The sequence below is a fragment of the Meleagris gallopavo genome, chromosome 2, assembly GCF_000146605.3.
Source record: "Meleagris gallopavo isolate NT-WF06-2002-E0010 breed Aviagen turkey brand Nicholas breeding stock chromosome 2, Turkey_5.1, whole genome shotgun sequence".
Taxonomy (NCBI): Eukaryota; Metazoa; Chordata; class Aves; order Galliformes; family Phasianidae; genus Meleagris; species Meleagris gallopavo.
In genome coordinates, this window is record NC_015012.2 from 9,370,104 (window position 1) to 9,387,694 (window position 17,591).

The following is a 17,591-nucleotide window of genomic DNA, read 5'->3' on the forward strand; positions in this document are numbered from 1 at the left end:
AAAAAAATCCTGACCTGATAATTCACAGATGAAGGGTGAATGTGAACATAACCATCATTTTTTGTAACAAACTTCAGCTCTTCTGCTTTTGGTTGCATTTTGACAGCTCCTGTACTGGTCTTCTGATATTTGCCCTCTGGCTTTTTAACCTGTATAGTGTAAGACAAAAAGTTACAAAAATCTGCTGTACCAGAATACTGAATTCACTTTTAGAACTTATGTTTTATCAACAACAGATTCTCAGGTAGTAAACAAGTCACTAAAGACAGATGCTATACTGCAGGTACTGTCCAAACACTGACATTTCATTTGTAACCACTGTCTTCTAAAAAGTTGAAATTTACAGTAGTTTCTTAAAAAAACATTTGCTGCTGGCATTTACGTGGCACTAAAAAACTGTAGGAACAGCAGTGGTACCAAGCAGTACAAACAGGAGTTGGGCAACCTGGCTCTGGCACAACAAGCAGCAAGCTTTGGGAACCTAAAGCAGGCTGTGGTCCGCCACAGTCAGGCCATGCTGAAGCTGGCAGAGTGGAAACGCTGTGTAACTGCTGTGTAGCAGCATTCCTAATGGCATGCATCAACTTCCAAGAGTGAAAAAGCATTCTTTTACCTGGACAACGTTGGGATACAGCGCAGCACACAACATAGCTGAGATCAGCTTGATGTTCTCCGCATTTGAATTTGCCTACGAAATTAATAAACACATCAGGCATCCTGCAGGTAGGTCAAAAGACACAGCCCTGCTTCTGGAATGAATCCACTGCTGAAATTGATTTCCTTTCATAGCTGCACTGCTGTGTTTTACAGAGAAGGACCAGTTATTGGTCCTGAGGTCTCAGACTAGACTGAAGTGCTACCTGATAGCTGGTGTCTGATGTGCTCCAAATAGCTATCTAATTGTTCCCGTGTCTGGCTACAAAGCAGGGAAAGAAAGCACATGTTGTTCCAACATGCAGGGAGACACTACAGCTACCAAGCTCTTACAGCCCCAGGAGATCTCTGGCTCAGCAGATATTGCTTTCTGAGGATTGTCTGCAATGCTGAAGTATTTCACTGCCTGCTCTGTAACGCAATTCCATTCCCAAAAATAAAGCCTGCACTAATGCCAACATTCAGTCCAGTCCATGAATCAGACCTGCGTCCTTCTAGCACTCGCTGCCATCATGTGTGCCAGGATAGCAGCATTTCACTTTCTCAGAACACACTGCTGTGTCCTTCTCACCTCCACACCTGGTCCTGTTCTTGGGCACATAGGGTCTGAAGTAGTGGAGGTTAATACCATACAGGGAGGAAAAACATAACAGGTAGGAGGTGGTTTGTTGCAAGGTTGCGTCCAGAAGCCCATCAGGGTAGAGCTAACAGCTGGCATTCAGGCTGCATCAAAAGCTGCAGCATCTGTTCAAAGCACCAAAATGCTGCAAATTACCTCTTCTCCTGTGGCATCCAAGACACCATCACCTTCCTGGGACCACTTCCTCTCAATGTCCCTGGCTCTTAACCCCTCCTTCACAAACCCAATGTCGGAAAGCAGCTCTGTGAACTGTCTTTTCAGACTGGCAATTTCCTACAAAGAAAGTAAGGTCTGTGATCTGAGACCCACAGAGGCAAGAGAGCCAACAGCTTGCTCGCTTTAGGCACCAGAACTCTGCCTCAGTGTCCTCAACCAGTCCCTGCATGAGGCCACAAAAACTGACTTACCTGAAGAACTCTTCCTGATAAGAAGTTCTCCCTGCAATAGTTGTAGCTTGCCTGAGAGCCCTCTTTGGTACTTAAACGCCATCCCTAATTGAAAAGACAAGAGCAAACCTTAAAGTACTGAAATTCACGCAGTGACACATCACAGACCTCTGATAGAGGCTCATCATTTTTAGCTCACCTTATACGCCTGAAGCAGAGCCAGATAGTCACTGTTTCCTACTGCAAAGTCCAACTTCTTTTTGTTTGCTTCTTCCCTTTTATCCCATGGGGACACCTAGAAAGGCAGGAGCAGATTGATCTCACAATGTAACTGCTTCTTATATTCGCTTTCAATTTTTACACTAAATCTGGACAAAACAGACTGGCAGCACTTAATGTTCATTAACTGTAATAACGGCACTGTTTCAACGCTTGCTTATAACTATTATTTGTGTCACTGCTGCATGATTTTCATCATCTACTTGCAATGATGAGCACTGCATCAAGCATATAAACTGGGGAGGCTAAAAAGGAGAATAAAAATACTTAGGTGTAGTATGCTGCACTTTACAGCAGCGTTCACTGCTGTATGACAACGTACTGCTTTCAAAGCTGGAAATGTGACTAAGAATACTTACAAAGGGTGACTTAAAAGCCAGACTGGCTGCTATTGTGAGTGCAGGATCCAGGCAGCGGAAGATGGTGCCAAACAGCATTAGTTTGCCAATCCTGACATCAACAGGCAGGGAAGCCAAGTGATATCCCAGAGGAGTGAGCTTTTCATCTGCAGTTAACGCTCCCAAGTCTTGTAGACGCAGCTTTGATGCCCGCAAAGACTCAGTTCTAGGGGGCTCAATTAGTCGTGATAAAACAGAATGAAGGCTCTGTGCAGAAAACATCTCCAGAATCTTAATTCTTAAGGAGGGGCAAAAAAATTGAAAGAAAAAGAAGGCAGTTTAGTTCCATAGACAGGATGCCAGAGCAAGCATTTATCAAAAATACAGCAAATTTACTTTCAAGAACACAGCCCCTTGAAGAGGTTCTGTAAAGAGTGATTAAACTCAGGAAGCCATATGAGGATGGCTTACCTCCATCCAGTCTCACAGTCAGGAAGAACAGATTCTTATTTATCACACAGGGTTTTAAAATGAAGCTTTCTCTGAAAAAATATTTTTTCTTGTTTTGTTTCTTTTTTGTATAAAGGCGTGTACAGAGTGAGGCAGGAGCAGAAAAACCTCTTCATTTATTCACCATTTCATCGCTGTTATGGTGATGTTGGATCCAGGTTTGGATTTACTGCACTACGTTGCCCAACAACTCCAAGGGAGAATTTAGTGTAGAGAGATAAACATCTGGTGTGGGTCCAGAGCACAGGAATGTGAGCATCTACTCAGGGGGTGAGACCCTTTTCCTAGTGCCAAATAAGAGCTAAGCACTATGCAAGAATATAGGGAGATCTGAGACACAGTATGATTAGATCTCTGGATTCAGAGGGACTGTGATAGTGAGATCAAGAGAACCTGAAACCTCCAAAGCAAATTTCTTGGTTTTGTGATGCTACTGAAGGAACTAAATTCCTTAATAAGGACATTTCAGATACTTCCTGATGTGGAGGGAGGACATTCTACACTGAGTCTTTCAGGTAATATAGAAACAACAGCTCACCTTAGACAAAGCTGCTCCAAGGGCACTCTTTGTATTTCTGGTAACTGCTGTTTTATGAGCTGATGGTTATAGTGATGGCTACTGAAAAGATGGAAGCAGACACCTGAGGCCACACGGCCTGCTCGCCCTTTCCTTTGCAGAGCATTGGCCCTGGACACAAACGTGTCTTCCAGACTTTCCATTCCTTTACTCGGGTCATATCTGCAGGAGAGCAAGAAATAGGCTTATATTTGTGGGTGCAGGGCGAACAAGCTGCAGCTCAAGCAGACAGATGCTGCCAACCTCTATAGGGACCCAATTCCCACCCCTGCAGCTGGATCTGGATCCAGACTGGTTCCCCCACTTCCTAGCAACTTTCTGCAGATCAAACTCCTTCAGGTTCTTCCCAGCTCTTTGCACAGAGCAGGAATGAATCCCAGTACCTTTTCTCTTTCATTTTTCCGGAATCAATCACATAGACCACATCATCAATGGTGACAGATGTCTCTGCAATGTTGGTAGAGATGATGATTTTGATAACTCCTGCAGGAGGGCGGAGGAACACAGACTGCTGTTCTTCACTGGACAGTGAAGAATGAAGTGGATAAACAACACACCTGGAGGAAAAGTAAAGTATGAGAGTATGCTCAGCACATCTCTGCTTTTTTTCTCCTGGGAACAGTCTGACTGTATGCACTTTTGCACTGCCAGCCATTCACATCACAAACTCACACATTTAATAAACTTTATTTGTCCCTTGATAAAGGCAAACTGTGCAGAAAACTACTCTTTTTTAAATGGGTAAAGATATCATCTGGAAGTTTTTGTGCCTTACCTCTTGCTGTGTCTGTTATTAAAAAGGGCATTAGACTGGAGCTGCTCATAAAGCATCTTGATTTCTGCTAGACCAGGCAAAAATATCAACACAGCACCTAAATATGTCAATCAAGAAAAATAATAATCACTCAATAGAAATGACAGTAGGACATGTTATTAATGTGCAGAAGGCCAAGGCAAAACTCCAGCTCTGTTCTGCAGTTCTTGTACAAAAAGCATAAGGCCGCAACAATTTCTCACCAAAGACTTTCCAAAGTAGACAACTCTCATCTTACCCCATCCTATGCATATCAGGGTTTTTGTCACTCAGAATACTGAGCACAAAACATTATCCTGAGGCTGTATACAAGTGCACAATCTCTGTGAATCTACCTCTGTTCATCTCTCAGTGTGAGATACCTGGGGGGTATGAATGTTTGCCATCAACTATCCACTCCAGCAAGGCTTCAATTAATTCCAGATTAACTTTGTCCAAGTCCATGACAGACATTGTTTTTAACACTGTCTTGTTAACCCCTAGGGAAAAAGAAACAACACAGTTAAGGTCATCTATCATAAATACACATGCTGGATACAGCCAATCACCACGGCTGTGTAAACTGCACAACTCAGCCTAAACAGCACCTGGTTTATACCAGACAGAGGCAGCCTCACAAGTCACTCTGGTCCAGCTCTTCTTTTCTCACACCTTATCAGGGTTCCCATTTGCTCTGTATAGAGCCTAGACCAGGATTTATCTGTGAGCATACTTACAGTAGGAGGAGCTGGAAGCCTTCACATGGTCAGTGGTGCAGTTGATATAATAAAAGGAAGGGATGCCATCCAAAGGGACCTGGACAGGCTCAAGAAGTGGGCCCACACAAACCTAATGAGGTTCTACAAGGCCAAGTGCACAGTGTTGCTCTTAGGCTGGAGCAATCCCAGATATGTGCACAGACTGGGAAAAGAACTCACCGAGACCAAAGCTGGACGTGAGCCACCTGTGCGCTTGCAGCCCACAAGGCCAACAGTACTGTGGGCTGCATCAATGGAGGGGTGGCAGCAGGGAGAAGGAAGAGACTGTCCCTTCCTCTCCTATGAAGGAAGGCTGAGGGAGCTGGGCTTGTTCAACCTGGAGCCGAGAAGGCTCCAGGGAGATCTCACTGCAGCCTTTCAGTACTCGAGGGGAGCTTATAACCAGGAGGAAGATCTACTTTTACATGATCTGATAGTGATAGGACAAGGAAGGATGGCTTTAAGCTAAAAGGGATATTTAGATTAGATGTTTAGGGGGATTTTTTTCATTCACAGGACAGCAAGGCCCTGGCACTGCTGCTCAGAGAAGCTGTAGTGCCCTATCCTGGAGACGCTCCAGGCCAAGCTGGATGTGGCCCTGGGCAGCCTGAGCTGGGGGGGGCAACCCTGCCCATGGCTGGGGGTTAGAAATAGATGATCTTTAAAGTCCATTTCAACCCAGGTCATTATATGATTCTGTGATTTACTGATACCTTCTCAGGCTCTCTCTCTTCTCCCTTCCAACGTTTCTTACATCAACTCAAAAACAGACCAACCTCATTACCCTTCTGAGGTGCTAAATCTCCAGTAGGAATTTGAAGAGCAATTGAGTGCAATGACTCTCACCCACTGCCACTGGAGAGCTCACATTATGGCATGAGGGTGTGCAGGAAGGAGACAAAGCACAGGGAGTATTTTGATGTTGAGTGGGAGTTAATGGAAAGGTCTGCCCTCTTCATTAAGCCTTTCACAGTGACTTGTCTTCTCAAGGAAGGCTCATGATGCTGAAGTGATGCTGATCCTTGAGGCAGATGCATTCTAAGCATTATGTAAAGCTGATCCAGAAAGAACAGGTAAAGAAAGGAAACTCAAAGTCAACTAGCTATCCAAAAAGAGATGGAAATAGACAGTAGCTGAAAACTACCCCTTTTCAGATGCTTAAAAAGCTGTTTGCAGTCCAGATGTTTGTTATAGTTTAAGAAAATGAAGTTTATTTTGTTTTTCAAAGCTTACAAGGTTTCTCATCTCATCTAGAAAGCAGCAACTTGCTTAACTTCACCACTACAGAATTCTGAATTACACACCTGCATTCAACATACAGTATTATATGCTAGCATAACACGTTGGCTTACAAATCTTACGTGCAAACCTACTAGATTTAAGAAGGGGCTCACCTTTGTATCGTTTAAGCAGCTGCTTCAGAGTTAGTTTTTGGTCTGGGTCTGAATCCTTGACAGCTGAGTCAGTGTCTTCCAGCAAACCAGCACGTCTCAAGTCCTCCTCCACTTCTTCAAATGCAGTTCTTTTGTGTCTTGCAGTCAGTTTGTTTTCTTGCTTTGTCTTGCGCCTGTAGGGACTGTTGTCCTCTAAGACATACCTGAACAGCAGAAGAAGGAATAATCTTCAAGTGGCAGGAAAGAAGCCCAACAGTCTCCATGTAGTAATTAGCTACAGAGGCAGGGTATCGCAGCTATACAAAGTTCCTCTCAGATTCATATGCAGTTATATTTCACACTCACTGCAATTCATGTTACTGCTCCAACTCCACTGTAAGGACAGGTAAAGCAGTACTTTTAAAATAGATTCAATTTTACTGATGGAAAGGCATGGCAAAGTGAGCTGTTAAGCCCCAGCGCAACTCAAGTTATTGAGCAGCTCTAACTTTAGTGCAAGGGAGCTTCAGAATAAACTGTGGCCAAGAAAGTGCGATCACCTGCACTACAGCTCTTCTCTCCCATGCTAACAAGTCATCAGTACTGAAAGTTTTAGCCAGCTTTGGGGTGAAGGGAAAGGTCTCCATACTGGGAGGAGAGTGTTCTAAAAACTGTAATGAGAAACACCTGGACTGCAAACGTGAACTAAACTAAGAGAGCAGCTCAGAGCAACAATCTGCATGTAACTTAAAACAGCTGACTAATTTATTATCTGGAATATCTGAGCTGCTATGACTCTCCAGTAGCTACAACTGATAGCAGGAATATTTGTCTCACTTTCTGCTGCACAGTAGAGCTTACAAAAAGGAAATTCTGCTATTTTTCACCTGCAATGAAGAAATCTAACAACTTTTGCTTGCCAACATCTAACCACCACTGAAACAAACAAGGGGTGGATGAGGAGGTAATTCTGTCAATACACAAGCACTAACAGAAGTTAGCAAAGTTTACCTCTTCTTGAGTGTTTACATGGTATCTAATTCAGAAAAGGTTTTGGCACAGTATTTTAGATCCCATTGTGGTATAAGAAGCATCTTTTACAGTCTGTGCTTTAGCAGAACTCCAGGTCTTTAAGTAATGGGGATATCTGATTGTTACCTTTTTTTTTTAATTTATGCACAGGTCAATGCAGTCAGCAGTGCAACTTTAAATGTCAAATACATCTGAGACAGCTTGGCAATTTCATACCTTGTCATTGCAATCACATCTTCCAGAAAAAACTGATCTACAGGAAATGTTCTACCTAAAAGGGAATGTAAGGAAGTAAATCTACATGCCACAGAAAAGAAAAAAGACAAAAGATGTCAATTATGTTACACTGCTTATGATTTCACATACAGGCTTCACCACTTTAATCCTTAATCCACGTCTGCAACCTAAAAACCTAACATGAGACTCTCATCTATATCCATCTGTGCTCTTACAGCAGGTGGTTTGGTAACGTGCACACACACAGTCAGAGGAGGGCTGCTACCCTTACAGGAAGTTTAAGCTGTGGTGAAAATAGCTCAGGGAACCACACCATACATCTTGTCACTTTCAGCTTTTAGGAAGGGAAATTCTGCTGGTATAAGGAAAGCATCAAAAAGACTCAATTTCCAAGACTTTTCTGATAAACTCATTAGCTTTTTCATCTAAGACCTTGTAATTGCAGTTATTGTATCTTGCAACTACGTATAGTTGGCCCTTTGCTTAGAACCCGAGTTAAAACCATCTTTTTCCCATTCAACACTGATGTACACAGGAATATAGAAACATTCCACAAGCAGAAGAAAAACAAAACCAAAGCTCTAAAGCAATGAATATTGACAAGATAATAAAAATGACTGTTTTCACCTGGTATGTTAATAATTGGACAGGAGTGAAAGTACTGAGAGAAAAGCTCTGCATTCAAGGTGGCACTCATTAGGATAATGCGCAGGTCTGGTCTCTGAACCATTATATCCTTCAAAACCAGCAGCAAGAAGTCACTGAAGAAAGCAAGCAAAAAGACATTTTTTTCATTGTTAGCTTTCAGACCTCTTTTTTCCATCCGTATTCTCTCCACTTTCAGTGTTTTCAGTAGCATGGCAATAGAATCACATCAACATCGTGAGCTTCTCAGTATGGCAGGAGCTAACAATGCAGTGAATCAGCGGAAGCCCACCTACTTCTGTGAGGACAGACAGACAGCAGATACAATTGCCTTTAACCAGTTTCAGATCACCCAAGAAAGGCAGTGGTCATGAGCAGGTAACAAAGGAGGAATCACTTACCCCTTTGTGAGGACCAGGGCTGGCTGAACATTCCAAAGGAGACCATCTCTAAATAGAAATGCTTCCCCTTGCAGCTGCCAGCCCTTAAATGAGGTTAGGTTCTGGGGACACAGCTGAATTGCTCACACCTGTGCTTCCAGGGCTGGCTACACCCTGTCACCAGGTGCTCAATCACTGGTTAGGCTGTGACCCTATGTTTCCCACACAGCTTATTTTCTGGCTTTTCCTTACTAGAGAGCCAGGATTACTTGGCAAATTTATTTAAAATGCTCTACTTACCTGATAAAATAACTACGTAAGTGACAAGACAAGAATATTAGGTAACAAATTAATTAACAGATGAGTCACTTTTGCTCCTTCCCCACTGAGAGAGCTACTCAAACTTCTGTACTCTTCCCCGCTTGCTATATTTTTCCCTAAGCATTAATGGCTTTTGTGACACGCCTAAGGCTTACAAGCAATTTTAGATGAGAAGAAAGAAGAATCCTTGAGAGAGATTTTTATGGGGCTAAAATACAACCACAGCTGTAGACTAACAGGTCACAATCAAAGCCTCCTCAAAGCCCACTGTATTTCAGTATTTCACAAGGAAAGCATCAAAGAAAAAGACCTCTGCCACCTAGTTTACAGAAAGAAAAACAGTTTCCACAAGGTCATCTGAAGAACTGTGCTTATTTCATAAAAAGCTGAAACAAGGGAGGAGTGAGAACCAGGAAATCCTGTTTAAAAAGTTACCAATTCCCCTCCATCATCCAAAACCTCTTTTTAACACCACTGCAACATGATGGCAGATTGGAACAGAATTTAAGAGATGTGCTCACTTTACAGCTGCTACAACACAACACATTAAGAGCCTCAAGATAAAAACCTTAAACCAGACTCATTCCACTGGCCCTTTATTACTGCCACAAACAACTTCAGATACTGCATCTCCATCATCACCTCTCTTTCTGATTGTTTCTTCATTTTCCTTAGGGGATGAAAGATCACTCACCTTTCTTCCGTTCTTTCATGAACCTCATCGACAATAACGTGTGTAATGCCCTGCAAAGTCAGATCGCCTTCAAGCCTTCTCAGCAGCACACCAGTGGTGCAGTACAGCAGTCTGGTAGCTGAGGACTGGAAAGGTAAAATAAAGCTCTTGGATGAACTGTGCACAACTTAACACAGTGCAAAGTGTGGCTATGAAGCTTCTGCTGGGGGCTGGGTACGACAGTAAGGAAACAAACAATCCTTGATGGAGACAGGACTGGATAATCTTTCTTTGTTGATTAAAACTTAAGAGCATCCACTTCATACAAGGGGGCATTGCTAACTGTAAGTAGTAAACAAACAAGCAACTGCTTTTCCTTTGGAAGTTGTTTTGTGACAACCAACTTGGAGATAAAACGGAAACAGGCAGGGAAATGAAGTCAGTGTGCTCAGGTAACCTTCTAGAGGAAAAGTATTTCTAGTATTGAGCATCACACTCTCAGACCCTTCACCCGCTGTCTCAACAGAAACAACCAACAATACAAGATGCAGAATTGCACTCTCATTCTGTGAAATGGACTGTGCAATTCGGGATGAAATATATATATTTTTATAATACATTATAAAATATGGGCGATACAGACTTCCTGATCTCACTATATGGTGATATAGGATAGACATTCTGCATCCTAGACAAGCACTAAGCTTGTTTCAATAGAACTAAATGAAAACCAGCAAGCAAAGCAGACATACCTTTACACTTTCTAAGCGGATCTGATAGCCAACAGTAACTCCAACCCTTTCTGTTCTCTCTTTGGCTACACGCTCAGCCACAGAAATGGCAGAGATCCTGCGAGGCTGAGTACAGATGATGTTTGCAACTGTGTTTGGAGAACCTTGCAATGAGGCATCCAAAATAAACTGAGGAATCTGAGTGGTTTTCCCACATCTGCGTGACAAAAATCAGGCATCAATTAAAACACAATGACAAAAAACAAAGCTCAATAAAAGGCAAACACCTTCCATCCACATAAATTGACTGCATTCCACCTGCGATATGCTTTGGTCCATTAATGTCATACTTTATATGAACTTCATGTAAGATTGCTGCCACTGGTCAGGGATGATTAATAACCCTAATCTTTTCTCCCACATTAGCTTTCAGGCAATTCATTTTTGAAAAGGTATAAAAGAGCTGACTTGATTCAAGTATGAACAAACGACCTCACAGAGAAAATCTTTTTGGGTGCCACAGCGTCAAAAGGCCATGAAATTATTACAGAGTGTCCAAAAGAGGCCTACAAAGATGGTGAAGAGTCTAGAGGGCAAGGGATGTGAGGAGTGCTGAGGTTTCTTGGTTTGTTCAGCCCAGAGCAGAGGAGGCCGAGGGGAGGCTGTTGGGCAGCCTACGGCTTTCTCACAAGGGGGAGTGGAGGAGCAGCGCTTATCTCTTTCCAGTGACCAGAGATAGAACCCAAGAGAACAGCATGAAGCTGTGAAATGGGAGGCTCAGAGTGGATATCATAAAAAGGTTCTTCTCCAGAGAGTGGTTGGGCACTGGAACAGGTCACCCAAGGCAGTGCTCATGACACCAAACAGATGAGTTCAGGAAGCACCTGGAAGATGCTTGCAGACATATGGTCTGACTTTTGGGAGTGCTGTGTGGAGCCAAGAGTTGGACTTGATGATCTTTACAGGTCCCTTTCAACTTGGAATATTCTATGATTCTATGTTTCACATTCTTCTGTGTATAGTTTAATATACATAGTTTAAAATACATAACGTCTGAATGCACAATCACACTCTTACCCTGTCATGCCACTCACAACAAGAACTTGGTGACTTGTCAGCAAATCAAGAATAGTTTCTCTCTCTTGCCACGCGGGGAGCTTCTGCCTTTCATGCAACATGGACTGGAAGCGTCTAGAAGACTGATACGCAATACAGTTAAGAAAGCTGTATTTGTAGTGTTCTAGATTCAACAATATTGGATGCTAACAGTCCTTTTGACCTTAAGGAGACATCCTGCATACAATAATCCACATATTTCTTTCCTTGCATCAAACTTTTCTATTAAATAGAGCAAAAGGATATTTTCTAAAACACCAAATTAATGTTGCTGTTATTCTCTGAAGTATTTGATGTATCTTAGCATGCAGAAGCAGTCTCAGCAGCCTTCTACCAGGATATGCTATCTGATAGCCAGATGAAAGCTCCCGTATATAAATTACTATTGATTTTTCCCTTCTAACTATCTGACAGTGGTGAAATAAATAGCTTTGCGAGATTCCTTGCAGGTTGCTCAAAGGCAGCAGAATCCTATCAGATGAACCAGCAGCTTCTGCACTGAGAACAAGATGCAATTTGTTTGCAAAAGACCAACACAAATAAACAAATCAATCTAGCCTACATCTCTTCTGAAACAACAATTAGCAATGCCTATTTCATTCTCTTTCAGGGGAAGTACACAACTGGTGACAGATGTTAGATGTACTGTTTACTGAACTAATGGAAGATGAACAACAGCAGTAAGAAAACAGAGTGAAACAGCAGCCCACTGTTTTAAATATGTATTTCTCTATAGCGTGCATGAAAAGAGACATCCTGCTTTGTATACTATACCTTTTTCAGCCGAAATTGCATACAGATTTTAATGTTTTCATTATATGTAGATTTGGAGTGGACATCATATTTTCTAGAAAGCTTTTTCTTGAGGTTCACATAACTCTCATTCTCCACAATGACTTGTTGGGGCTCATCTTCCTCCTCTTCTTCTGCCACCTCTTCCTCTGGAGGCTCTGCTGCTGCCGAGGCTTGAAACAGAGAACATACATTCAGGTATTATCAAGGCAGATAACTCCATCAGCACAGTAGAGAAGAGACATTTTCTAGAAGTGCTCTCAATAAAGAACCTTGCTAAACAGGAGATGAGGACCTGTAGGACAGTTTTTGACATGCATTCAGTCCAGCACCACCAGCAAACCTCCTGTCAGACAAAGCACAACTTCTCCAGCTGCATCCCACTTGTCACAACGTACCCCAGCTGTGCTCTGCAGCACCACAGCCTGGGTGGCCACACGGCGAACCTGAATGGCAACCGGTCTGCTCCAAATCACCACAGAACTACTGGGATGCAGCACAGAACTGTGATGGCTACACCAGCCTAAACTGATTAAAACTCCACTGTAACATTAAGTAGTAGGCCGCTGCCAATGACTTTTAAGCCAAGACTGAAACTGGAGTAGACACTTTAGTGCTTAGTGCCTACCGGTATAAATAGGACTGCTCACACAGTAAGCCAGCCCTCAAAAGCATTAAGGCTGCATTTATCAAAGTTGAGTACTTTGTAACACAAGGAAGTTCCTTTGAAAGCTCTGATTTCAATTTCTGGAACAAAGCTACTTTTCTGTGGAGCTGTTAAAAATAGGAATAATGTATTTTACTATAATAAAACAAAACAGCAAAAAACAGGCTGATGCTATTCAGGTGCTCTAAATTGTGATGCTATTATTCTTGCAAGCTCTCTTTAAGAAAGTTTGCCTTAGATAAAACAGCTTTGGAACTGGGAGTTGGAAAGTAAATTAAGCCATGCAGTTGCTTGTCACCCTGCCACAAATGACACAAGGTCACAACTTTCCCCCTGTGAAATAATATCTAGCTGCATGAGCTTGCAAAAGAATTAATGAAAAAGAGATACCTAGAGAGCCATCCTAGACTTGCCTGTAGCACTTGCTATGCACAAAATCCAACTTCACAAATTAGATGTGAGGAAGGGTAGGTAATTTTTTTTCCCTATTAAGACATTGTTGCATTGATGAGTAACAGGTGTGTGAAAGCTCACCAATAACCTTCCCCATTACCTTCCAAACATGCTTCTGGACACACACCAGGTCAGTTCCAAGTGCCACATCTCTCCATGGCATTTTATCCAGTATGTTGGAACACAACACATTCACACTACCAAGCTGAAGACATTAGCTGTGCACTCCTTTAACTCACTTGCAGCCAGCAGAAAACTCTTCCCCTGCAGTTTTACTAAACGACTTCCTGAGGATGGACAGAATGTGGATCTGGCTCACCACATGACCTTCATTTCCAGAAAGAGATTTGGAACAGATGCCATAATTGTGCTCCCTGCCTTCTTTTTCTGTTTAAGCCCAGAAACCCTAGATGAAAATTTGGTGTACCTTCTGATATTTGATTTGAACCAGACGCAGACTCTGTATGCAGCTTTACTGGACGTGTTGCCAGATGGGGAACAGGAGGAGCACTGTATTTGTGGTGAGTGTTTTCAAGCAACTCGCCTATTTCAGATTCATCTTCTAAGGAAGTCACTAACGCGTACACCACTGGTTCACTAGACTCTGCAGCTATCAAAGCCTTTCCAAAAAGGAATTCAGCAATGTGCAGACGACAGGCAAGAGGTAGATTCTCATTGGTGGTGTAAAATGCCACAAGAGGTGCCTGGAGTGGATACTTGTTTTCTTCAGGAAATCTTACTTCAAGTTCATATATGGGACCATCACTGTTAGATCTGAGGTGGGAATCATCTACGGAGTTCTTGGCTGATCTCAGTGGGTGGTTTGGAGGGAATTCATGTCCGAATCTGCATTTTGAACCAAATTTGCAGCCTCCTTGGAGATAAAATTTACATAATTCTTTTGAAGTCTGTTTTGCTGTGTCCCTTGCACAACCACCGTTTTGTTTAGATTTGCTGAGCCTGTTTGTTAGGTATTCCAGTTCCAAACTAAACGTCCAAACTCTGTTTTGAATTCTTTCTACAAATTTTTCTCCATAGATTGACCGTAGGGCAAAAGCTTCTTCTTGTCTCTGTTCTAAACATTCTTCTTGACTGGCCTGAGCAGCTGTTGCAGAAATCTGCATCTTGTCTCCATATCTCTCAGCAAAGCACTGCAATAGCAAATGCTCCAAAGATGCCCCAATGTTACCATTGCAGGATCTCAGGACAGTCCTACAACGCTCACTGTCAAAACCATACCTACAACAACACAGAGACCACATGGCAACAAGTGAGTAACAGAGAATGAAGTAAAACAACCACAGATCTGCTAAATGAGGCTCAAAGTAAGGAAGTATATACAGCATGAGATAGTACTGCTACTGCCTGAAAAACAAAAGCCCCAAAGGTCTGTTGTTTTTAAAGGTTTTTAAAGTTTATGTAGCAACTGTCTCCTATCAGAACGTAGCACACAGTAGTTAGAGGATACTGCCCACTATAAAGCTCTTCAGAAAAAGCTGAGCCCTCTTACATAGAAAACACTCAAAGAAATAAAAAATAGTTAAGAAATGCTCATATCTAAGCAAAATGGATGAAGAAAGCTAACAAAATTACACCTACCTAGGATAAACATATATGACAGCAGTGCTGCCTGAGCTTTCCCAGTACTTGTTTCATTATCTTAGCGAAAGAATTGAAAGTTTTACTGTAAAAATGCTACAACTCTTTATTTTCATAAAACCGTTATTTTAAGTTCATCCACTTGAGGATCAAATTTTGAGGAGATACAAACCCGGAATTTCTGAACACAGACTCTCTCTGGGGTCAAGTGGAATTCAAAGCACTGAGGGTTTACAGTACTGAGACTAATGATTTGCCCCCTCAGCATACAAATTATTAACTGGAAATAATCACCTGGAGAGCTTGTGCACAGCAAATGGAGACACTTCGCTTTCCACAATTTTGTGGGCAGCTGCCTCAGCAGAAGACCTTGGTGTCATGTCAGAAACTTCCTGATCTGTTGACCAGCACTGTTCATCATCAAGGTAATCAGGTTCATCGTCATCTTCACCAGAACCAGCTACTCTGATAAAAAGTTATCAAATTAAAGTGAAACAAAATTATACTGCAGAATAGATACAAGATTGTGTCCCTGCAACTTTAAATCCTCCACATTAATGAGGAATTGTACCTTCCCTTTCTCTGAGTTAACATCATAGAGGAACAGAGTAGATTCAAAATCACATGACTTGAGATAAAAGTTATGGGGAGGAAAAGAATACAATTTTTTTTTTCCTAACAGTGCCTATTAACGCATTTAGAAGCTTAAACTAACTCTGATTCAGGAGCCAGATCCTGCCCTTGAAGCTCTCGAAGAAGTTCCTTCACTCTTCTCTGATTCTCTGTTGTCATATGTATGGTCTGCAGAGGCATTTTGGCTTCAGGTCTTTGTTTCGTTTGCCCTCCTCTTCTGGCAGAAACATTTGATCTAAAAAAGAAAACAATGGCTTATTTGCCTGCCTACTGTTGACTGAGCAGGTCAACAGCTGAACTTCAGGACTCAATCGAACCCTAAATTTCAAAACAAGAAAACCCTGAACTTCAAAACAGACACTCCCATTACAAAGCAGTGTTCACTTGGGTTCATTCTTGTTCACTTGGGTTCATTCTTACGTGACCAGGATGTGTGCACCTGCGTTAGTGCACAAGTGGATGCACACACATATTTTATTCTATGTCACATCCAATGTGATTTAGGAAAAACTGTGCCAGGTTCCACTATTTTCAGACAAGAGCACTGCCAAGTATTTCTAAGCTAGATTTTGGTTTAGGATACCAAACTCATCCATTTACTGCTTATTTTCCATGATTTAGCTTCTGCTTTGGAATATAAATAAATGAGTATCCTCTGTTTATTAGTGTCTTCTGATCAAATATGTTTTGACATTACTTCATGGGCAAAGAAGAAAATCAGAGCTTCAAACCTTTTAAGAACTTTCCTGGCTATAAAATGCTACAAGTTGATTAAAAAAAAATACAAGTAAAGATTGATTCATACTTGAAGAAACAGCTTCAATATTCCTTCACTCTTGTGCATATTCAATTACACCCCAAAATACAGCCCCAAATCATCCCCAACACCGCTGTATTTCAAAATTAATGGAAGGACCTGGTTTCCAGCCTCGGTTCTTCGAAGAGACAAAAATCATCACCATCATCCCAAATTCTGGTTGAACATTTCCTATTTCCACCGAGCTGAGGCTTGTTTGAACGGCCACTGCTGCCTCCTCCTCTTCCATCCCTACCACCTCCTCCTCTCCCTTTTCCTCCTCCTCCTCTTCCTCTTCCTCCTCCTCTGTTGGGCCTTCCTCTCTTCTTTGCTCCTGAGCTCATGTTTCTTGCTGGAGAGAAAAAAAAAAATAGCCCTTAGTTATGAAGGTGACTTAGTACAAAATAACCATCCGGGTGCACATTATTTGTTTTTCAGTGTGACAAGAGCAGCTCTCTTCTAAAAACACAATTAATCAACTGTATGCACCTGAAAGTAAGGACATTCTTCTAGAACACTGTCACACAAGTTCTGTGGTTTTAGAACACAAAAGTGATCCAAATTTTTCTCACAGCTGCTCTAATTGCAGGTCCTGAGAAAGCAGGGTGAGCCTACCAGCAGTTCTGCCCAACCCTGGAGTCCCAGATCTGTACTCTGATGACACTTCCTTGAGCATGGGAGTGCAAAGAACAAGCCTCCATGGGACATTTCACAGCAGAGAGTTTAAATCTGCTCCTGACCCGTTCCTTCTGCAAAGAGCTGCCCAAACAGCTGAGCACTCAGACAGAGGGGTAATGAGGGAGCCCTTCTCACAGCAGCACCCCCACCAGCCTCAAGGAAAGTCCCTCAGTGTAAAGCAGCTGTTTTCAGTTCTGCTGTCCGATATTAACATGCGCACAGCATCATCACCCCTCAGATGGACAGATTGTTTTACGAGGGCATGTAGTAATAATACAAGGGGGTTGGTTTTAACTGAAAGAGGGCAGATTTAGGTAAAACATGAAGAGAAAAATCTCTAGCATGAGGGGAACCCTGGCGCTGCTGCCCATAGAAGCCGTGGTGCCCCATCCCTGGAAGTTCTCCAGGCCAGGCTGGATGGGGCCCTGGGGAGCTGAGCTGGTGGAAAGCGCCGCTGCCCACGGCAGGGTACGGATGCGGACGGCTTTTACGGCCCCTTCCAACTCGAACCATTCCGTGAGAGCTGCTGC

The 17,591-nt window shown here is 42.5% G+C and overlaps 1 protein-coding gene across 1 annotated transcript; it reads right to left on the minus strand.

Annotated features, from left to right (window-relative positions):
* Positions 1-5: 5 nt before the first annotated feature.
* DHX57 (DExH-box helicase 57) lies at positions 6-16,742 on the minus strand (the record flags this gene model as incomplete). The annotated part of the gene is made up of 21 exons (XM_010706612.1): positions 16,504-16,742; positions 15,670-15,822; positions 15,249-15,419; positions 13,783-14,594; positions 12,218-12,408; positions 11,405-11,526; positions 10,349-10,544; positions 9,618-9,742; positions 8,205-8,338; positions 7,557-7,611; positions 6,330-6,532; positions 4,561-4,677; positions 4,160-4,256; positions 3,768-3,941; positions 3,346-3,546; positions 2,319-2,595; positions 1,880-1,975; positions 1,702-1,785; positions 1,430-1,567; positions 614-688; positions 6-149 (listed from the first exon to the last, which is right to left on the minus strand). Coding segments are annotated over exons 1-21 (3,789 nt in total), but the record flags the coding sequence as incomplete, so codon positions are not given.
* Positions 16,743-17,591: the final 849 nt, after the last annotated feature.